Here is a 19980-nt window from a genome sequence, read left to right as displayed (position 1 = left end):
GTCAGGAAATAAGTATCCAAATGTATCTACTGATGGTTTTATTCATGATTATATTTTATCAAATATTTTATCAAGGTCATTCATATGGTGTTTTTCCTGCCATGCTGTCAACTTTGTATAGCATTAATGTGTCTAGGCTAATTCTGAAAACCTGCCTTACAAAGCCTGGTTATTCAGAACAAAGAATTCTTCCTTAATATAATAACAAATGACTTCACAAGCTAACACAACTGCTATTCTATTCTTTCCTTGTCATTATCATGCACAGTGTTTAAACATGTGATGTTTAGTATAGACCCACCCTCACCGTTTTGAGTTCATGTAGATGCGTTTGCAAATTTAATGCTGTTTTTTCTGATTACCTGTGGTGTTTTTTGATTTGTGCTTATGTATTCCTAAAGGTCTAGTGCGTTCACAGTGAGAAACGTAAACAGAATTTACAAATAGGGAAAAAATAATATATTTGCTAAACAGATTGGAATGATGGACTTCAGGGTGTCCCTTTATGCACCACAAACTAGAAAGAAAAAGGCTCAGAGCATATAATGGAGGGAATCAGCACGAGTTTTAATGTCTGCGAGTCATCTTTTATGCCATTTCTGTCGTGAATTAAAACTGCTGAAGTTAATGAGGTGAAAATGAAAAACAGATTTAAAACAGCATAGAGCAGAACTTAGCTAGTTATAATGAAGAAGAACTAATTGTATTTTGACACAATTGTTTATATTACATACATTTTAGACTTTATTTCTTTAGATTAACAAACAGATATAAAAAAAGCATTCAGTTTAAATCTCAGTCAGCGCACCAATGTGGGTTTGGGAGTCGACTTCAAACTCAATATATTATGCCATGTTTATATAATTTACTGTAGTTCCCTTAATGCTGATTATGCACTCAGTAACTCTGCTGTAGTAGTAGCATAAGCAAGTTCATGCCATTTCCTCATGACATAAATTAGCCTCCCTGTAACACAGTACCAAGTTAAGTATGTGGTTTACTCAGGCAGCAGTTTTATGGTCTTTTTTGCACATTATAGTCAAACCACCTGAGACCTGGCAGTCCAATCAGCTTATTTACCTATACATATTGTCATAAAATATTAGTGAAAAATAAAACCCTCTATTGTAAAAGACAGATGATGTCACATGTAGACCCTCACCCAGACATATTACTATGTTACTATATTACTATATTACTATGATATATTGCTTTAATCTGGTCCTCCCAAGTTACAACCTCAAACAGGTGCTTCTTTGAAATCCATAAAAAAAAAACTCATGCTAGTTAACTAACTCATCCATACACGTCAAATGGAAAAGAAAAATGAACAGTCAGGAACATTATCTGTCAGCTCACCCCTACGCAATTTACTTTCTCTATAAAAGGTTTGTTATTACTTTGTTTACCCGTGAATGGTCTGAGGCCTTGAGAGAGATGGCAGATGGGAACTGAAAATAACAATGCCCGCCTTAAATAGAGAGGGCTTGCGCTTACTTTATAAATGTATTGTCTGTTTGAAGGAAACAGAAATGGTTGGCTGGGGTTCCCTTACTGAATAATCTCAAGATATCATGTCAGGATGATATATACCCTATATGTCTGAGGGTACGGCCTCACTGTGTGGATGGTCTAAGTGCAAGTGGGGCTTCCGCATCCAGACTTTGCTGATCAGGGAAGCCCAGCTGGCAGCCTACAGTCTGCCACCCGACTCTCCAAGGACCTGCAATCCTGCCGCTCAGGAGGGAGTTCGACCCAGCAGACACTGACAGGCTGGGAGACAAAGATGAATCTTACCATGCTGTAAGCATCCGCTCAGCTTGTTGCCCAGGCCACATCCTCCCACACTTACTTTTCCTCGTCTCTTTTCTCTTTTCCCTAGGATGTCAAAGTTGCTTCTCAGACAGTTTGAATGAGGTTGAAGCAGGTCTGTGGAGGTTGTGGAGAGCGAAAACACCTTACCCCCAAATGCAAGTGGGTCAGTGCTTCAGGTATACACAATCCCACAGATCTCCCCACCCCAGAAGTGACATACTTGTCAATATTTAAGGAATTATATATCAGTTTGGGACAGACCCTGGTCCACCAAAGCCTAACTCAAGTTGAACTACTGAAAAGGAGTTTGGGGATGGACTAGTGGGGCAATAACTAATGTGACGCACCTGACCCTTGTTGGCTAACCTATATTTATTTAATATCATGATCACTCCTCTCTCTCTCTCTCTCTCTCTCTCTCTCTCTCTCTCTCTCTCTCTCTCTCTCTCTCTCTCTCTCTCTCTCGTTAAACAGTGAACAGTGTGTGTAAGTTTCCACGAGGGCAAAGCATAAAGTAAAGCAAAACTTTATAAAAGCTTTGTTAATGCATACTTACCATGGCATGCACACAAGTACAATGTTTATATGCATTATGAGCAGCTTACAGGCAAGAAAACATATTCATCTAGATCTTTTGAAATATGCAGTCCTGATAAATTCAAGAATGTTTGCCAACCCATTTATAGAGTGTTTGCTAAAGAAAAGGTGATGTGCATATTCAAAAAATGCCAAAAACAAACAAAAAAAAAAGAATTACAATGGCTTTTAGTGCTTAATTACAGTATATTTAATGGCTTTGAGATTTTTAGGAAACTTTATAATTTATCAGTTGGATATAATGGACACTCCCACACAAATCAGCAAGTTTCATATATCTATAATGCTCTGTTTTAGAGTTGATGCTACACTTGTGCTGGCAAATGTGGAGAATGACTTTTCATGTCAATAAGTATCCAGTTGTCACATTCATAATGCTGCAATGCCTCTACTGTATTGACTTACTGCAGGACTGAACCACACTCAGAAAGTGAGATTATCCAGCAGTGTTTCAGTTTCCAATCCATTTAAGACTGTCAGACACAGAGCGTGCCAAAGCCACGCAAGGTTTGTGCTCTCGACAGCTCATCCATAGCGCTTCCATTCCCAGCTGCACCTGAAATCACCCCAGTCTCAAATGTATCAAATGTTTTCCACATTCCTGCAGACACAGCAGATAGTTTATTGAAGACTTTGTTATTCATATTTATGCTACAGCACTTTTAAATGCTGTTATTTAACAAATAAAAAAAAAACAGCAAAATGATGAGGCATTCTACTAGGAGACATTTATTTATCATTTATGGAAGGCCTCCGGTGTAAGTGCTTTGTACTGTTCATGATGAGCTTTGCTGTTTTCTTTTTCTTTCTTTTTTTTTGAAAGGCTGGTTAGGGAACAACCGTTTATAGCTCTAATAACAAAAATGATAATAGTAACTATAAACATAGGGAAATATTAGGGAATTTGTGTAAACTTGACAAACACAATTGGAAAGTTTGGGGAATTGAGGTAATCCTGACAAACACAATTGGAAAGTGTGGGGAATTGGGGTAATCCTGACAAACAACCTTCTGCACAACCTTTTGTGTTTACATTTTGTGTTTATTACAAGTACACTGCTGTATACAGTTCTCTTTTGCACATTGTACTGTATGACATACAGCAGGTGTACTGGCGGCGCTATTTTGTGTTTTGTGTAAATGTCCTACCCTGTCTTGTGTTGTCTGTTTGCACTAGGTTGCACATGATGCACTTTATTTGACTAAGACAACCTACTTTAGTCCTTATCTCTGTGTCCTGTGTTTAGCTCTTTGTTGTGTGATGTAGCACCAGGGTTCTGGAGAAACGTTGTCTCATTTCACTGTGTACTGTGTCAGCTATATATGGTTGAATTGACAATAAAAGCTTCTTGACTTGAAACACAATGGGAAATATTGGGAAAATGGCGTCATTCCCGAACAACAGAATGGTAAATATTAGGGTATTTGGGTAACACAGACAAACACAATGAGAAATATTAGGATATTAGGGGTAATATAATAACAGTGGGAAGTATTAGGGAATTTCGGTAATGACATACACAACGTTATATTCATCCTTATCCGTTATCAATATATTATATATATTTCACAGTTTAGTCATTTCTCCTCATTCATATCTCATAGTTATACTTTCAAGAACTTATTAAAACTCTGCACTGAATGGCTCATTGTGTCCCGGCTCCTGCTCTGTGATTGGCCAGTTCGCATTCTGAAGTTCGACGGTTGGACAGCAGAATCAGTCCAGAGGCGGATCTTGTCGCAAAAGCGGACTGGGAAAAACCAAAACTGAAAGACAAGTTTTCCTGTCCCTCGCGCATTTTTATTTATTTGTATACAAACAAAATAAGAAAAATATGCTTTCTCACTGAGACCACACAAATGAATCCGAACATGCTAGCTGGCGTTGTGATACAGCTGATACTACAGACTAGCATGCTAACAGGGGAAACGTTAGGTTAATAATTGATTAGATTGCCTGATCGTCCGTGTGTGTGTTTCCAGTAGGTTAGATAAATACTCAACAGTGCAAGCCGCCGAGCACATAAGGAAACATGACCTCTCTGAGATTTTGCGCGAATATCTCCTGGTTGTTCACCGAGCTGCCCGAGCTGAGCGAGAGACTGCGTGCAGCTGCGTGTGCAGGGTTCCAGGCTGTGGAGGCGGCTTGGCTGTACAGCTCTGACCCCAGAGAGCTGCAGAAAGTCCGACAGGAAACAGGACTGCAGGTGGCTCTTATAAACACTCCCCCGGGTAAGAGCACACAGACATGTCCGAGTCAAGCTCAACTATCACACTCAGTGAACTGAACACAGCTGCAGAGCACTCTCCCGACCATACACAGTGCCTATTAACCTGTCAGAGCCTTGCCAAAGAAAATGCTGCTCATCCAACATGCACACTAGTTTATTGTTTTTTTGCTTTTGCCACTAATATTGACCTGATTATCTTCTGATGAAGAACGTGGTTCCAGTTCTAGTTGTTTCTCTTCGACTTGATCCAAAGCTTGAGAGTTAAATCGTGACCGATTCATTTATTTTCTTTGTGGCATTTGGCAGACACCCCTATATGAGGTATCCATGGTAACTCGATTTAAGCTACACAACTGAGTACTTGAGGGTTAATTGCACATCAGTGGCAGATTGGTGATGCTGGGTTTTGAACTCACAACCTCCTGATCACCAGCCTAACAATCAATCAATTAATCAATATTCACTAGACCGGTCTACACCATGCATGACCAGGCACCATTTACTCATTCCTTTTCACCTAGGGGTAGTTTATGTTGAGTAATCTTTTAACTAATAATAGTTCAATTGTTTTTAGGAGTTTGGAGCAAACCCACATGGACACTGGAAGAATTTGTAACCCCAACTCAGGATAAAACCAGGGACAAGGAAACGTGTGCCACCGTGCTGCGAATATGTACATCTATTAAAATATTTTCATTGGCTAGACCTCTCTGTCCAAAGCAACTTGGCTGAGTCTGTGTTTATACTACATGGTGAAATGTTTGAAACGTACGATAGATCTTGTGGAAGGCAGTGGCTAAATAAAAAGTGTCATTTCTTTTTCTGGACAGCAAAATGCAAAAGTATGTAAAAATAAATGTGTCCAGAGTGGTCTTAATCGTGGATGTAAAATATCCTGTATAATACGGACTGAAATTCTACAATGAACTAGTTTTAAATGCATAGTTCATTTAGATTTAAATATACACCCTGACTAATGATCAGCCTTAAGCTTAACTGGTGCAGCTGGTCCCTGCAGTCTGGTTTTTTTTATGGATCAAACATGATGTAACACAAACATGCACAAACATTGTCCACAAAATAATTAGCGTATTATTACTGACATCTTCAGAATTCATAGGCGAAATATGAACAGATATAGTGCTTCTGGTGTTTTATTGTTTATAAATAGGCCAGTAGCTTTGGTGTGTTTGTCTTGGCCGACAGGCACTGAGAGCTGGGACTTTCATCCTAACTCTTTTTGTGCAAGTGTGTCCAGCTCCAGGCCCCGAGACCTACTTCTCTGCTCAATTTATAAACCTTTTGTGCTGTTACAGGGTTTCAAATCACCATGAAGAAGGTCTGTTAGAGCAGGGAAATCTGGAACCATTGTCCTGTTCGAAATGCTCCATCCTGAAACCATCCTGAGGTTCTCTGAGCACCTGCTACAGGCTCTTGATTAGATTAGTTATGTTGGATTGTTTTAAAGTAAACCTTTGTTGATGATCTTCATGAATGGGACTGTGCTGCTATTATACTCTTACTGTAGTGTAAAATACAGTGGTACACAGCTGTACCATTCTGTCTGCTTTTATGGAATGACACCTGCAGCCACAATGCCTCTTCATAGATAAGCTTCCTATTCCTGTCATCCTAAGACACACAAAACTTCTCTATCCCTGCATTCTATTCTTTCTTTTACTTAAGATGATATTTCAATAATAACTAGTATATTGTATCCATATATAGGATGAAGATATGAATATTCCTATATAAAAAATGATTATTGTACACTAACCCTGAGTGTTCAACGCCTCACAATTGTCTGAACTGCAAAAAGCACTAAAGCACACAAAGCACATTCGGTTCAATAAGATGAGAAACTCTATTAAATGATTGAAGCGGCAGAAAAAATGCTTTCTGTATCACGGAGGCAGATTAATTACATGCATTATTTCATTTAAACTCATAGTTGCATCCAAAATCAGACTCAACAGTAATTGTGTGTGTGATTTTTCAGGTGATGTGAAGAATGGTGAGCTGGGCCTGGGTGCTGTGCCGGGGAGAGAGCAGGATTTTCGACAGGGTTTGGCTCAGGCTGTACAATATGCTAAAGCACTGGACTGCAACAGGTATTGTTAGCTTTTTAGTCACATGTTTTGTTCTGGGTCACAAGATGTTTGCCTCTGCTCTTCTTCAGCAGGTGCTGAATTAATTTATACACAATAATTTGTCAGAACCTTATGTTGCCACCTGATCTGTTTGCTTAATAAAGGCAAATGATAAATTCATTGCAACCACACAGACACACATTAATGAAAAGTTCAGACACAAGAATAAAAATATATTGTTCATTGTCTTTACGTATCTAAATTAGTCATACATATGCTTATGTAATTTGAGTCAAATGTAAATAGAGAAGTTATTATAAGTTCAAGATTTTGCTTAAACAATTAAAAAAAATTGTTTCCCCAAACAAGTAGATTTCATCTAGAGCTTCGGAATGAAAATTCATTTGAGGAATAAAAAAAAAAGCCTATTGAGTTACGTTCTTTAATGAAGCTATATGAGAAGATACATAGTGTTTAAAAGAAAAACTGTTAAGAATTAGCATATAAAATAGTTTTGACACTTTTCCTGTTCACTGCATAATAGCATGAGTGTTTTCATAGTGTTAATGTATGCTACCCTCCACAGACACTGTACATGTTCCCGAAAAGCAGCAACTACACTTCCTTTTTAGCAAGTATTTTAATTCACACTTGTCTTAGAGATAAAACCCAACTCCATATCACACCACCCTTGTTTTATCACTTGTGTAAGTGAGACATTAACCTTAAAGATGTTAATTGGACTCATCCAACTACATAATCTGAATCTCTCTGGAGAGCTTTCTATAAAAATCATAAACAGCATAGGAAATTGAAAATTAAAATAATTCCATAGGAGGAGACACCTAAGACATCATAGGAGAGGAATAAACAGAAACTGCTCTTTGTGGCATGGACTTGTGAACATGTTTCTCTGCAGGATCCATGTGATGGCAGGCCGGGTACCCACAGGGGCAAAGCTGTCTGAGGTTGGTGTGGAAATGGAAGCCACCTTTGTGCAGAACCTAAAATATGCTGCTGATATCCTATCAAAGGTAAAACAGTGTAACCTGTTAATTGTTCTTTTTTTTTCCTCCTAAAGGATTTATGTATTAATAGTGAATGTTGTATAGGTAAGAAAAGCACTGGTCTTGTTTGTGCTGGAGACTCTTTTTCCGTGGTTAGACACCAAAACCAAAAAGATTTGATTTGGATAGGGTTTTGTTTTTTTTGTTTTTTTATACATGAAAATAGAAAACGGTACAATAGAAAATTGTGAAGAATATGAACATAGAAACAAGAGTGCACCATGCTTTATAATGACTGAAATGATATACATTTTATTGTCATTTACATATACTTGTATTTAAAGTACAGAAAAATGTTTCTTTGCACATCCCAGACTGGAGTAAAGTTGGGTTCAGAGCACAGTGTCAGCACAATCTTCCCTGTAGTATTTCAGCATTAAATAACTCCCTGTGGCAGTGCTGGAACTATAGAGCTTCACCTTAACCTTAACAAGGGAGTCAACACTGTAAAGGGCACTGATGAAGTAAGAACCAGGAAGAACCCAAGTACCATCGGTGGCAGTTACTTAAAGAACTCATTTATTTCTGTTGATAAATTGAGAAAAATGTTAAAAATTATAGTTCAGCATTTTACTTTTTTTTTTTACATGTGTTTGTAAATTAAATATTACAATTAAACATACACTTTAACAGCTGTAGACAGCCATTTTATATTTCCCAATTTTTTTATTTAATTATTTTTACTTTTAATTCATTTGAATAGAACGTAAAATGTACTTTTTTGTTGCATATTTTACAGTGTTTGTATTATTTATTAGGATATATTTGGAGCACAAGAACAGCTAAGCTTGTTTAATTTACAGGAGGGCATTATGGGATTGATTGAGCCCATCAACACAAGGATAACGGACCCTCAGTACTTTCTGGACTCTCCGCATCAGGGTAATTTCTTCTTGAAATTTCACCTAAATGTATATCGTATTCAAAATGTGGTTTGTGTGCAAAACAAGGCGCTTACATGGTAAACAAACCTAGAATGCATATACAGTGGGTACGGAAAGTATTCAGACCCCCTTAAATTGTTCACTCTTTGTTATATTGCAGCCATTTGCTAAAATCATTTAAGTTCATTCTTCTTCCTCATGAATGTACACACAGCTCCCCATATTGACAGAAAAAACACAGAATTGTTGTCATTGTTGCAGATTTATTAAAAAAGAAAAACTGAAATATCACATGGTCCTAAGTATTCAGACCCTTTGCTGTGACACTCATATATTTAACTCAGGTGCTTTCCATTTCTTCTGATCATCCTTGAGATGGTTCTACACCTTCATTTGAGTCCAGCTGTGTTTGATTATACTGATTGGACTTGATTAGGAAAGCCACACACCTGTCTATATAAGACCTTCCAGATCACAATGCATGTCAGAGCAAATGAGAATCATGAGGTCAAAGGAACTGCCTGAAGAGCTCAGAGACAGAATTGTGGCAAGGCACAGATCTGGCCAAGGTTACAAAAAGATTTCTGCTGCACTTAAGGTTCCTAAGAGCACAGTGGCCTCCATAATCCTCAAATGGAAGACGTTTGGGACTACCAGAACTCTTCCTAGAGCTTACCGTCCGGCCAAACTGAGCTATCGGGGGAGAAGAGCCTTGGTGAGAGAGGTAAAGAAGAACCCAAAGATCACTGTGGCTGAGCTCCAGAGATGCAGTCAGGAGATGGGAGAAAGTTGTAGAAAGTAAACCATCACTGCAGCCCTCCACCAGTCGGGGCTTTATGGCAGAGTGGCCCGACGGAAGCCTCTCCTCAGTGTAAGACACATGAAAGCATTGAGTTTGCTAAAAAAACACCTGAAGGACTCCAAGATGGTGAGAAATAAGATTCTCTGGTCTGATGAGACCAAAATAGAACTTTTTGGCCTTAATTCTAAGCGGTATGTGTGGAGAAAACCAGGCACTGCTCATCACCTGTCCAATACAGTCCCAACAGTGAAGCATGGTGGTGGCAGCATCATGCTGTGGGGGTGTTTTTCAGCTGCAGGGACAGGACGAATGGTTGCAATCGAGGGAAAGATGAATGCGGCCAAGTACAGGGATATCCTGGACAAAAACCTTCTCCAGAGTGCTCTGGACCTCAGACTGGGCCAAAGGTTTACCTACCAACAAGACAATGACCCTAAGCACACAGCTAAAATAACGAAGGAGTGGCTTCACAATAACTCCGGGACTGTTCTTGAATGGCCCAGCCAGAGCCCTGACTTAAACCCAATTGAGCATCTCTGGAGAGACCTAAAAATGGCTGTCCACCAACGTTTACCATCCAACCTGACAGAACTGGAGAGGATCTGCAAGGAGGAATGGCAGAGGATCCCCAAATCCAGGTGTGAAAGACTTGTTGCATCTTTCCCAAAAAGACTCCTGGCTGTATTAGATCAAAAGGGGGCTTCTACTAAATACTGAGCAAAGGGTCTGAATACTTAGGACCATGTGATATTTCAGTTTTTCTTTTTTAATAAATCTGCAACAATGTCAACAATTCTGTGTTTTTCTGTCAGTATGGGGTGCTGTGTGTACATTCATGAGGAAGAAGAATGAACCTAAATGATTTTAGCAAATGGCTGCAATATAACAAAGATTGAAAAATTTAAGGGGGTCTGAATACTTTCCGTACCCACTGTACTTTAACTGTAATTGCTATTTTTTTAAAAAGTTTGCCCGACTGATGTTTGTTACTGCTTATAGCGGCTGCTATCCTTCAGAAAGTTGACCATCCAAATATCAAACTGCAGATGGTGAGTGCCTCAAAACATTTTATTTACAATGCACGCATATAAAAACAGGGACCGTGCGTAAAAGCTAATCTATAATGACAGACTAGCAGTATTTCAATGCACAGCTTTTACACTGTTTTGTATACACTTTATTTTTTATTCTAGTCAGGTTTTCAAAATAATGCCTGCAACAAATCAGTATGAAGGTCTACCAGAATAGCACTATATTAACTATATTCTTAACATAATGCTATTCTGCTACAGATGACAGTCATCACAAAAAGAAAAACAAAATCATTATTTCCAGATGAAGCACATTCCTTATATTCTAGAAGAGAGAAAGTGGTTTTCCCTGCTTAATAATTAAAGGAAGAGTACAAATAGGTTTAAAAAAAAAAAACCCATTCTACTATGTTCCAAAACCACAATGGAAAAGTAGAGGCTTTTGCAGAGTCCGCAGTGTTGTATAGAATTTCAGGTCATTCTACAATTACCGATACTATTCCAACTACAAAGTGCTGCACATGACTGCACTACTGCTAGTGATGAAGTGATTAGAGTGTACAGAGCTGCCTTATTCATCATGATACTGAACAGAATAGCACCTTGAATGTGTTGCATTTTTTCTGATAGAAAAGCACACGTTTTGGTCTTTTATAAAAGCAAGTGTCATCCTCAAGGCCCTGTGTCTCGATTTATACAGCCAGCGTGACCTTCCAAAAAATAATATTGAAATGGCCTGTAGTAACTGCTTTCTCTTCTTTTTTTTCAAACACTATCTACAATTCACGGCAGAGCTCTAGGGTAGCAACCATTTAGGTCACTGGTGTTAATCTTTATGATAGATAATAAAAAAATAAATAAATTAATAGACTTGCCTTATGGCTCTTCAAGGTACAACAAAAATGCATATGTGGCACAGGCAGAATTGGTTGAGTTTGACAACGTGCTAAATAATAACAGTTTCAGCCTTGGCGTAAAGGACTAATTTATGGTAGCATATATAAAAGGTTGTAGAGATTGCCCAGACAGGAAAGGCTATGTCATGTGCAGTAAGCCTAATATGGATAGTAGTGACGTGCTCCTAACTGTTTTCTAAAGGTAAAAAAAAAAGCCACATTCCTATATTTCTTGATTTCGTTGCTCAATAAATCAGATCTGGTGACTTTGTTGTGCAGCCTGAAGCAGAAATCTAGGCAGAAGAGAAAATGGCTATAATGCTTCTCAGTTTGTTGTCAGCTTTTACTCTGAAGAAACATTAGAGCGAGGTGGATTCATTTCAGTGTGATTAAGAAAAGTGGAGATAAAACATCGTTTGAGAAGCATGAGATTTCCTCTAACACACTGAACTCTCTTGAGGTTTTAGTGTGCACTTGAGATTAGCCATCATTTCTTCCTTCCTGCAGGACATTTTCCACTGGCAGATAATGGACGGGAACCTGACGCAGAACATCCGGAGATACTTCCCCTTAATAGGCAAGAAATACATATGCTCGTCATCTAGGTTTGAACTTTCCGAACTAGATGTTTTTTTTTGTAAGCAAAGCAAAATCCATTCAGTTGTATTTATGATCACTCCTGACTATTCCTTTGAGGATAAATATAAAAAACAAACACCTGAATGCGTCGCAGACCCGTGCAGTGATTGGTCTGTAGTAATGATGTAAGCAGACGGGGAAGTGGTAGGAGCTTTATTGAAAAGTGCAGAGATAGTGAGCATTCATCAGGTTATATATAATCACCACATAAATGCAGAAACATTGGCAGTAGCTTACTTTTCTCCATTGAAAGATGTTGCTTAAAGACCTTTTTTTTTTTTAACCCATTTTACCCATTACAACTTCCTGTTTTCTGCCCTACCACAGTTTAAAAGAAAGTTAAAAATACATGAGACCCTCCTACAGATTCTTTCCAAAGTTGGTGGTGCTTTAGTAATTCCAAACGTACAATCGTTTTGCTAATAAACCCTTGTAGAGAGAGGGGAACAAACGAATATTAGAATCCTAGCATTTGTTAGGGGACATGATAGCTCAATGCTAACAGCATTAATGACAATTGCGGCCTTGATTGCATGTCATTTTGCATTGAATGTAGATGTAACTAGCCAGCTATTAATTTTATAAGACGTACACTAAGCAAAATTAAGAAATGTACATTTGTTGTAATGCTATGTTCTTCAATTGGCACCTTATAATTGCACCTTATATACAGGGATAAACCTGAAACCCTGCTTTATGTTTCTCAGCTGAATCAGAGTTTCAGGTTTATCTGAAGGGCATAAAAAATTACAAAAATAAATAAATAAAATGCTATGGATAAATTGTACTACTGACACCTCTGAATATTTTACTGAATATGACTGATGGTCAGACCCATTTTCATATCATCCATGATTTGACAGACATGATTAACACGGGATTAGTATAATTCCGATTAAAACTAGAAATTGTACATTGCCACTGCCTAGATAAGAAAACATATTCAATTGATTACTTTTTAAAGCGTTTGTGTTAATCAAATTCATTTCCCCTCCCCCCTGCATTTTCGACAATTTAAAAATATAAAGAGTTACAATTACAGACAAAACAGAAAATTAGGTCCTGGTGAAGATTCACTATGCAGTGACTATAACGATGTTTATTTCTACATATAGAACTAAACAACAGAAATGTTCTCTTTCCCCTAAGATATACATTTGCATGAATTGGGTACGGATCTGATGGCCTGCTATGCAACGGTACAGAAAAATAGCACAGTTCTGAGAAACACACAAAAAAAGTGTTTACATCGAAGCAACTATAATGACAGCATGCGAGAAGAGTTTATGAAAGGATGGAACTTGCTTTTGCTTTATTATCTGGCTTTAAAGGTCAAACTGCACTAAATGTACTTTAACTGGAGTCATGTCCTTTTACATCTTATTACCATTGAAGATGTCCCAGAAATGCTGTCCTTCACTGCGCATTAAAACGTCCTTCTTCTGCGTTAAGTTCGTTAAGTTCGATCGAGGTGTATGTTGAAAATTATTTCAGGATTATTTGATATTTCAATGTGTTGTTTTTATTTTTATTTTGTAATTGATCATTTCATTCATTTTTATTACTGCATTTCATGTTTTGTTTTACGTAGAAACCTGACAGGAAATTGAATATGCTATGGTTCTGTGCCATAAATCATTTTAAGGAATCAGTCTAATTAAATAACAAAATCAACTTTATTACTCTAATAGCTTCTGTGTTTGTGTCATGCAGGTCACATCCAGATTGCGCAAGTCCCTAATCGCCATGAACCTGATAGTCCTGGGGAGATCAACTTCCCTTACATCCTTAGGCTACTGGAGGAACTGGGCTATCAGGGATACGTGGGTTGTGAATATAAACCTCTAGGTGAGTGGGACTGGTTTTGACACAAGATATTTGAGTGTGTCTGTTCAGCATATTGTTTTCTATTGTTTTAAAGCTGAAAGTAAAAGAAAGAATGCAGTGGATCTCAACACAAAATAAAAATAAAAAATAATAATAAAAATGTAAAATAATAATAAGTCAAGTCAAGTTTATTTCTATAGCATTTTTACAACAGACATCGTCTCAAAGCAGCTTTACAGAATTTTAAGAGTTAAGGTAAACAATGTGTATTTATCCCTGATGAGCAGCCATGGCGATGTGGCAAGGAAAAACTCCCTTAGATGTTATGAGGAAGAAACCAGACTCTAAAGGGGAACCCATCCTCATTTGGATGACATCAGGAGTGCGCATATAAATCATTAAACAATACAGAATACTGGAAAGTGAGAACTAACATGAGCACTGGGATGTAAGATTATGAGTAATGTTCTTTCTACAGTCTTTTACCGAATAAGTAATTCAATGTCTCAGGTCAGCCTACTAGAGCAAGTTTTACACCAGACTCTGCAGTACACTTGTATCTTAAGGATGCCAATTCATACAAGGAAGAAACAAAAACACAAAAAAAAAGTTTTCCTCCTAATTGTATGCATATATTAGCAACAAGTTATGATGTAGTGATAGCTAAAACAAATCATCGGCTCAAGTAGACTTCTTGAGCCAGTCATACTGCGTGAATTGTCCAGCAGCCCCGGTTATCTAATGGTTAATACCTATACAAATTTCAGCAAAGATTAACGAAAATAAATGGAAGTAATTGAAATGATTACAGCACTGAATTATAATTTTCCTCTAGAGTTAGCTTTAGTAACACTTCCATTTTTGGAGGTTTGTTGTAAAAGTGTGGCATAAAAGGGGACCAGCGATGTGCATTGTAATCGAATATCAAGGGTGTATAGATGCAACTCGGTCAAATGTAGATTCATGAATCTGATTAAGCAGTTCATAAATTTAAGTTCATAAGTATTTGTGTAATTCTTCTTGACAGGTTGTTATAGCCAAGCCAGTTTCACTTCTCTGATCAAATACTGCATATATCTTTTTTTTTTTTTTTTTAAAGTGAGAGCACATGACTGATTTAATGACTGTCCAGCTGACAATGCTGAAAGTGCTTAGAATGATAAATATTAATTCACATTAAAAGTACGTTTCATAGGAAATACAGAACTAATATCTTTTAAAATTAAAGTACACAGAGATGTGTAGAACGTATAGACTAATATATATATATATATATATATATATATATATATATATATATATATATATATATATATATATATATATATATATATATGTATGTATATATATAAGTTTCTCTTTCAATAATAAATGGTGAAAGCCAACATTATATTATATACAGTGAGGAAAATAAGTATTTGAACACCCTTCTATTTTGCAAGTTCTCCCACTTAGAAATCATGGAGGGTCTGAAATTGTCATCGTAGGTGCATGTCCACTGTGAGAGACATAATCTAAAAAAAAAAAATCCAGAAATCACAATATATGATTTTTAAACTATTTATTTGTATGATACAGCTGCAAATAAGTATTTGAACACCTGTCTATCAGCTAGAATTCTGACCCTCAAAGACCTGTTAGTCTGCCTTTAAAATGTCCACCTCCACTACATTTATTATCCTAAATTAGATGCACCTGTTTGAGGTTGTTAGCTGCATAAAGACCCCTGTCCACCCCATACAATCAGTAAGAATCCAACTACTAACATGGCCAAGACCAAAGAGCTGTCGAAAGACACTAGAGACAAAATTGTACACCTCCACAAGGCTGGAAAGGGCTACGGGGAAATTGCCAAGCAGCTTGGTGAAAAAAGGTCCACTGTTGGAGCAAACATTAGAAAATGGAAGAAGCTAAACATGACTGCCAATCTCCCTCAGACTGGGGCTCCATGCAAGATCTCACTTCGTGGGGTCTCAGTGATGCTAAGGAAGGTGAGAAATCAGCCCAGAACTACACGGGAGGAGCTGGTCAATGACCTGAAAAGAGCTGGGACCACCGTTTCCAAGGTTACTGTTGGTAATACACTAAGACGTCATGGTTTGAAATCATGCATGGCACGGAAGGTTCCCCTGCTAAAACCAGCACATGTCCAGGCACGTCTTAAGTTTGCCAATGACCATTTGGATGATCCAGAGGAGTCATGGGAGAAAGTCATGTGGTCAGATGAGACCAAAATAGAACTTTTGGGTCATAATTCCACTAAACGTGTTTGGAGGAAGAAGAATGATGAGTACCATCCCAAGAACACCATCCCTACTGTGAAGCATGGGGGTAGTAGCATCATGCTTTGGGGTGTTTTTCTGCACATGGGACAGGGCGACTGCACTGTATTAAGGAGAGGATGACCGGGGCCATGTATTGCGAGATTTTTGGGAACAACCTCCTTCCCTCAGTTAGAGCATTGAAGATGGGTCGAGGCTGGGTCTTCCAACATGACAATGACCCGAAGCACACAGCCAGGATAACCAAGGCGTGGCTCTGTAAGAAGCATATCAAGGTTCTGGCATGGTCTAGCCAGTCTCCAGACCTAAACCCAATAGAGAATCTTTGGAGGGAGCTCAAACTCCGTGTTTCTCAGCGACAGGCCAGAAACCTGACTGATCTAGAGAAGATCTGTGTGGAGGAGTGGGCCAAAATCCCTCCTGCAGTGTGTGCAAACCTGGTGAAAAACTACAGGAAACGTTTGACCTCTGTAATTGCAAACAAAGGCTACTGTACCAAATATTAACATTGACTTTCTCAGGTGTTCAAATACTTATTTGCAGCTGTATCATACAAATAAATAGTTAAAAAAATCATACATTGTGATTTCTGGATTTTTTTTTTAGATTATGTCTCTCACAGTGGACATGCACCTACGATGACAATTTCAGACCCCTCCATGAGTTCTAAGTGGGAGAACTTGCAAAATAGCAGGGTGTTCAAATACTTATTTTCCTCACTGTATATATATATATATATATATATATATATATATATATATATATATATATATGTGTATATATATGTATGTATATGTGTATATAATAAATATATATATATATATATATATATATATATATATATATATATATATATATATATATATATATATATATATATATATATAATATAATATAATATAATATATGTATATATGTTGGCTTTCACCATTTATTATTGAAAGAGAAACCTGGAAAGAACAGAGGCATGCCCACAAGAGACAGCTGGAGAAGTTGTCAGTGACTGGATGCTTTTTAAAGTAGAGCAACTACCAAGAATAAAAGAGAATGTTTGTGCAAATGTGATGTTTTTAAGATGAAAAAAGGTAATTATTCATCTTTAGTCACAAAACGCATTTTGTAATAAATGTTTTCCTTCTTCAAGTTCAAAGAGGCGTTTAAACACTGAAATGGTTCTCGACTCTTCACAGGTTCCACAGAAGAAGGACTGGACTGGGTGAAGAAATACTGGGATAGTAAACATTGACAAGTCACATGTTTAAAACACTCATTCTGGACAGATATCTAATACCCATTAATGAAATCTAACTAAGCAGCTCATTTCCAAACAATACATCATGTTGAATATGCAAAATGTGGCGCATTGACTGCATTTATTTAGATGAGTCTATGTAATAAAATGATTTGTGCTTTAGGATTCAGCCACGATGCTGTAATGATGGTGAAACCCGAGCTGTAGGCAAAACTTATCGATGTTTGTGATTTGATGTGTTTAAATAAAGTCATTGTCACTGTGTAATGTGGAGTTGTTTCACCAAAACACATTAAATCACGGACATACTGACGCTACAGCAACCACTTTACTAAATTAGAACTCGAGTTACTGAGTATGATGTAGTCCACCATGTGGACTATATAGAGAATAGAGAGAGTGGTTTGGGACCAGTCCCAGGTTTCAGTGTTATTAGAATATAATAGAGCTGTTTGTGTCAGCTACCTGCTGTCAGCAACATTTAATCTAAGAGGAAATCTCTCACTTGCGTATTTAGGGAGATTTAGCACGTCTCGCATGCTTTGCAGAAACTGAGGACAGAAAATGTAGGTGCATTTTCTGAAATTGGGGCAGCAATTACGCAAAGATTTACAGATAGGACTGTTTGGATGAAGCCTTTTGTCTGGAACCATATAAGTCTAGAACTGAATGCGTTGTCTAGAACTGCCTGTACGTCGATACGAACTCAAACAGTAATTGAAGGAAATTGCTATGATGTACACGTAAATTTCACAATGTAATATTTTAAACTATATATATTTTAATACTTAAAAATCCATTTTGAAGAAAAGCTAGACATCGTGAGGAGGTCGGCCAACCCCGAAGCTAGCTAGCGTGTTTCAGCCCGGGAAAGGGTTTGTTCACCACTTTCAGACCAGTGAATACGAGCCGTACCACTGGCTTACAGCCTCTGAGGAGTGGTGCAAACTATGAGTCCGCATCTCTGGTGAGACATACAGTATTGTTCAAAATAATAGCAGTATAATGTGACTAACCAGAATAATCCAGGTTTTTAGTATATTTTTAATTGCTACGTGGCAAACAAGTTACCAGTTGGTGCAGTAGATTCTCAAAAAACAAACAAGACCCAGCATTCATGATATGCACGCTCTTAAGGCTGTGCAATTGGGCAATTAGTTAAAAGGGGTGTGTTAAAAAAAATAGCAGTGTTGCCGTTGACTGTACAAACTCAAAACTATTTTGTACAAACATTTTTGTTTCTAGGATTTAGCAATCCTGTGAATCACTAAACTAATATTTAGTTGTATGACCACAGTTTTTTAAAACTGCTTCACATCTGTGTAGCATGGAGTCAACCAACTTGTGGCAACTCTCAGCTGTTATTCCACTCCATGATTCTTTAACAACATTCCACAATTCATTTACATTTCATGGTTTTGCTTCAGAAACAGCATTTTTGATATCACCCCACAAGTTCTCGATTGGATTAAGGTCCGGGGATTGGGCTGGCCACTCCATATCATTTATTTTGTTGGTTTGGAACCAAGACTTTGCTCGTTTACTAGTGTGTTTGGGGTCATTGTCTTGTTGAAACAACCATTTCAAGGGCATGTCCTCTTCAGCATAAGGCAACATGACCTCTTCAAGTATTTTGACATTTGCAAACTGATCCATGATCCCTGGTATGCGATAAATAGGCCCAACACCGTAGTAGGAGAAACATGCCCATATCATAATGCTTGCACCACCATGCTTCACTGTCTTCTGTGGCTTGAATTCAGAGTTTGGGGGTCGTCTCACAAACTGTCTGTGGCCCTTGGACCCAAAAGGAACAATTTTACTCTCATCAGTCCACAAAATGTTCCTCCATTTCTCTTTAGGCCAGTTGATGTGTTCTTTGGCAAATTGTAACCTCTTCTGCACATGCCTTTTTTTTTAACAGAGGGACTTTGCGGGGGATTCTTGAAAATAGATTTGCTTCACACAGACGTCTTCTAACTGTCACAGTATTTACAGGTAACTCCAGACTGATCATCCTGGAGCTGATCATTGGCTGAGCCTTTGCCATTCAGGTCATTCTTCGATCCATTTTGATGGTTGTCTTCCGTTTTCTTCCACGTCGCTCTGGTTTTGCTCTCCATTTTAAGGCATTGGAGATCATTTTAGCTGAACAGCCTATAATATTTTGCACCTCTTTATAGGTTTTCCCCTCTCCAATCAACTTTTTTATCAAAGTACGCTGGTTCTTCAGGCTTTCAAATGCATGTTGAACAAGTGCTGGCTTCATCCTTAAATAGGGGCCACCAGATTCACACCTGTTTTTTTTTTTTTAATTGATGACTTCAGTGATTGAATGCCACACTGCTATTTTTTTTAACACACCCCTTTCAACTAATTGCCAAATTGCACAGCCTTAAGAGCGTGCATATCATGAATGCTGGGTTCTTGTTTGTTTTCTGAGAATCTACTGCACCTACTGGTAACTTGTTTGCCACGTAGCAATAAAAAATATACTAAAAACCTGGATTATTCTGGTTAGTCACATTGTACTGCTATTATTTTGAACAATACTTTATATTGATTCT

The 19980-nt window shown here is 37.8% G+C and overlaps 1 protein-coding gene across 1 annotated transcript; it reads left to right on the top strand.

The window, feature by feature from the left end:
• Positions 1 to 4111: 4111 nt before the first annotated feature.
• hyi (hydroxypyruvate isomerase) lies at positions 4112 to 17680 on the top strand. Its single transcript, XM_083569986.1, has 8 exons — positions 4112 to 4644; positions 6643 to 6754; positions 7653 to 7767; positions 8604 to 8682; positions 10486 to 10535; positions 11921 to 11990; positions 13766 to 13900; positions 17352 to 17680. The coding sequence occupies exons 1-8, from the start codon at positions 4446 to 4448 to the stop codon at positions 17405 to 17407; spliced, it is 816 nt and encodes a 271-aa protein (XP_083426112.1). The 5' UTR covers positions 4112 to 4445; the 3' UTR covers positions 17408 to 17680.
• The last annotated feature ends 2300 nt before the right edge of the window (positions 17681 to 19980 follow it).

Source organism: Silurus aristotelis (genome assembly GCF_946808225.1).
Source record: "Silurus aristotelis genome assembly, chromosome: 2".
In the NCBI taxonomy this organism is placed as follows: Eukaryota; Metazoa; Chordata; class Actinopteri; order Siluriformes; family Siluridae; genus Silurus; species Silurus aristotelis.
Note: the sequence above shows the minus strand (reverse complement) of the source record. Positions and strands in the feature narration are given on the sequence as shown.

Bases quoted from the DNA above. Each gene is read 5' to 3' on its own strand.
- hyi (XM_083569986.1), top strand. From the start codon at position 4,446: ATGACCTCTCTGAGATTTTGCGCGAATATCTCCTGGTTGTTCACCGAG. The intron at 6,755-7,652 runs GTATTGTTAGCT...GTTTCTCTGCAG, and splicing joins AAAGCACTGGACTGCAACAG to GATCCATGTGATGGCAGGCC. The intron at 8,683-10,485 runs GTAATTTCTTCT...TACTGCTTATAG, and splicing joins TCTGGACTCTCCGCATCAGG to CGGCTGCTATCCTTCAGAAA.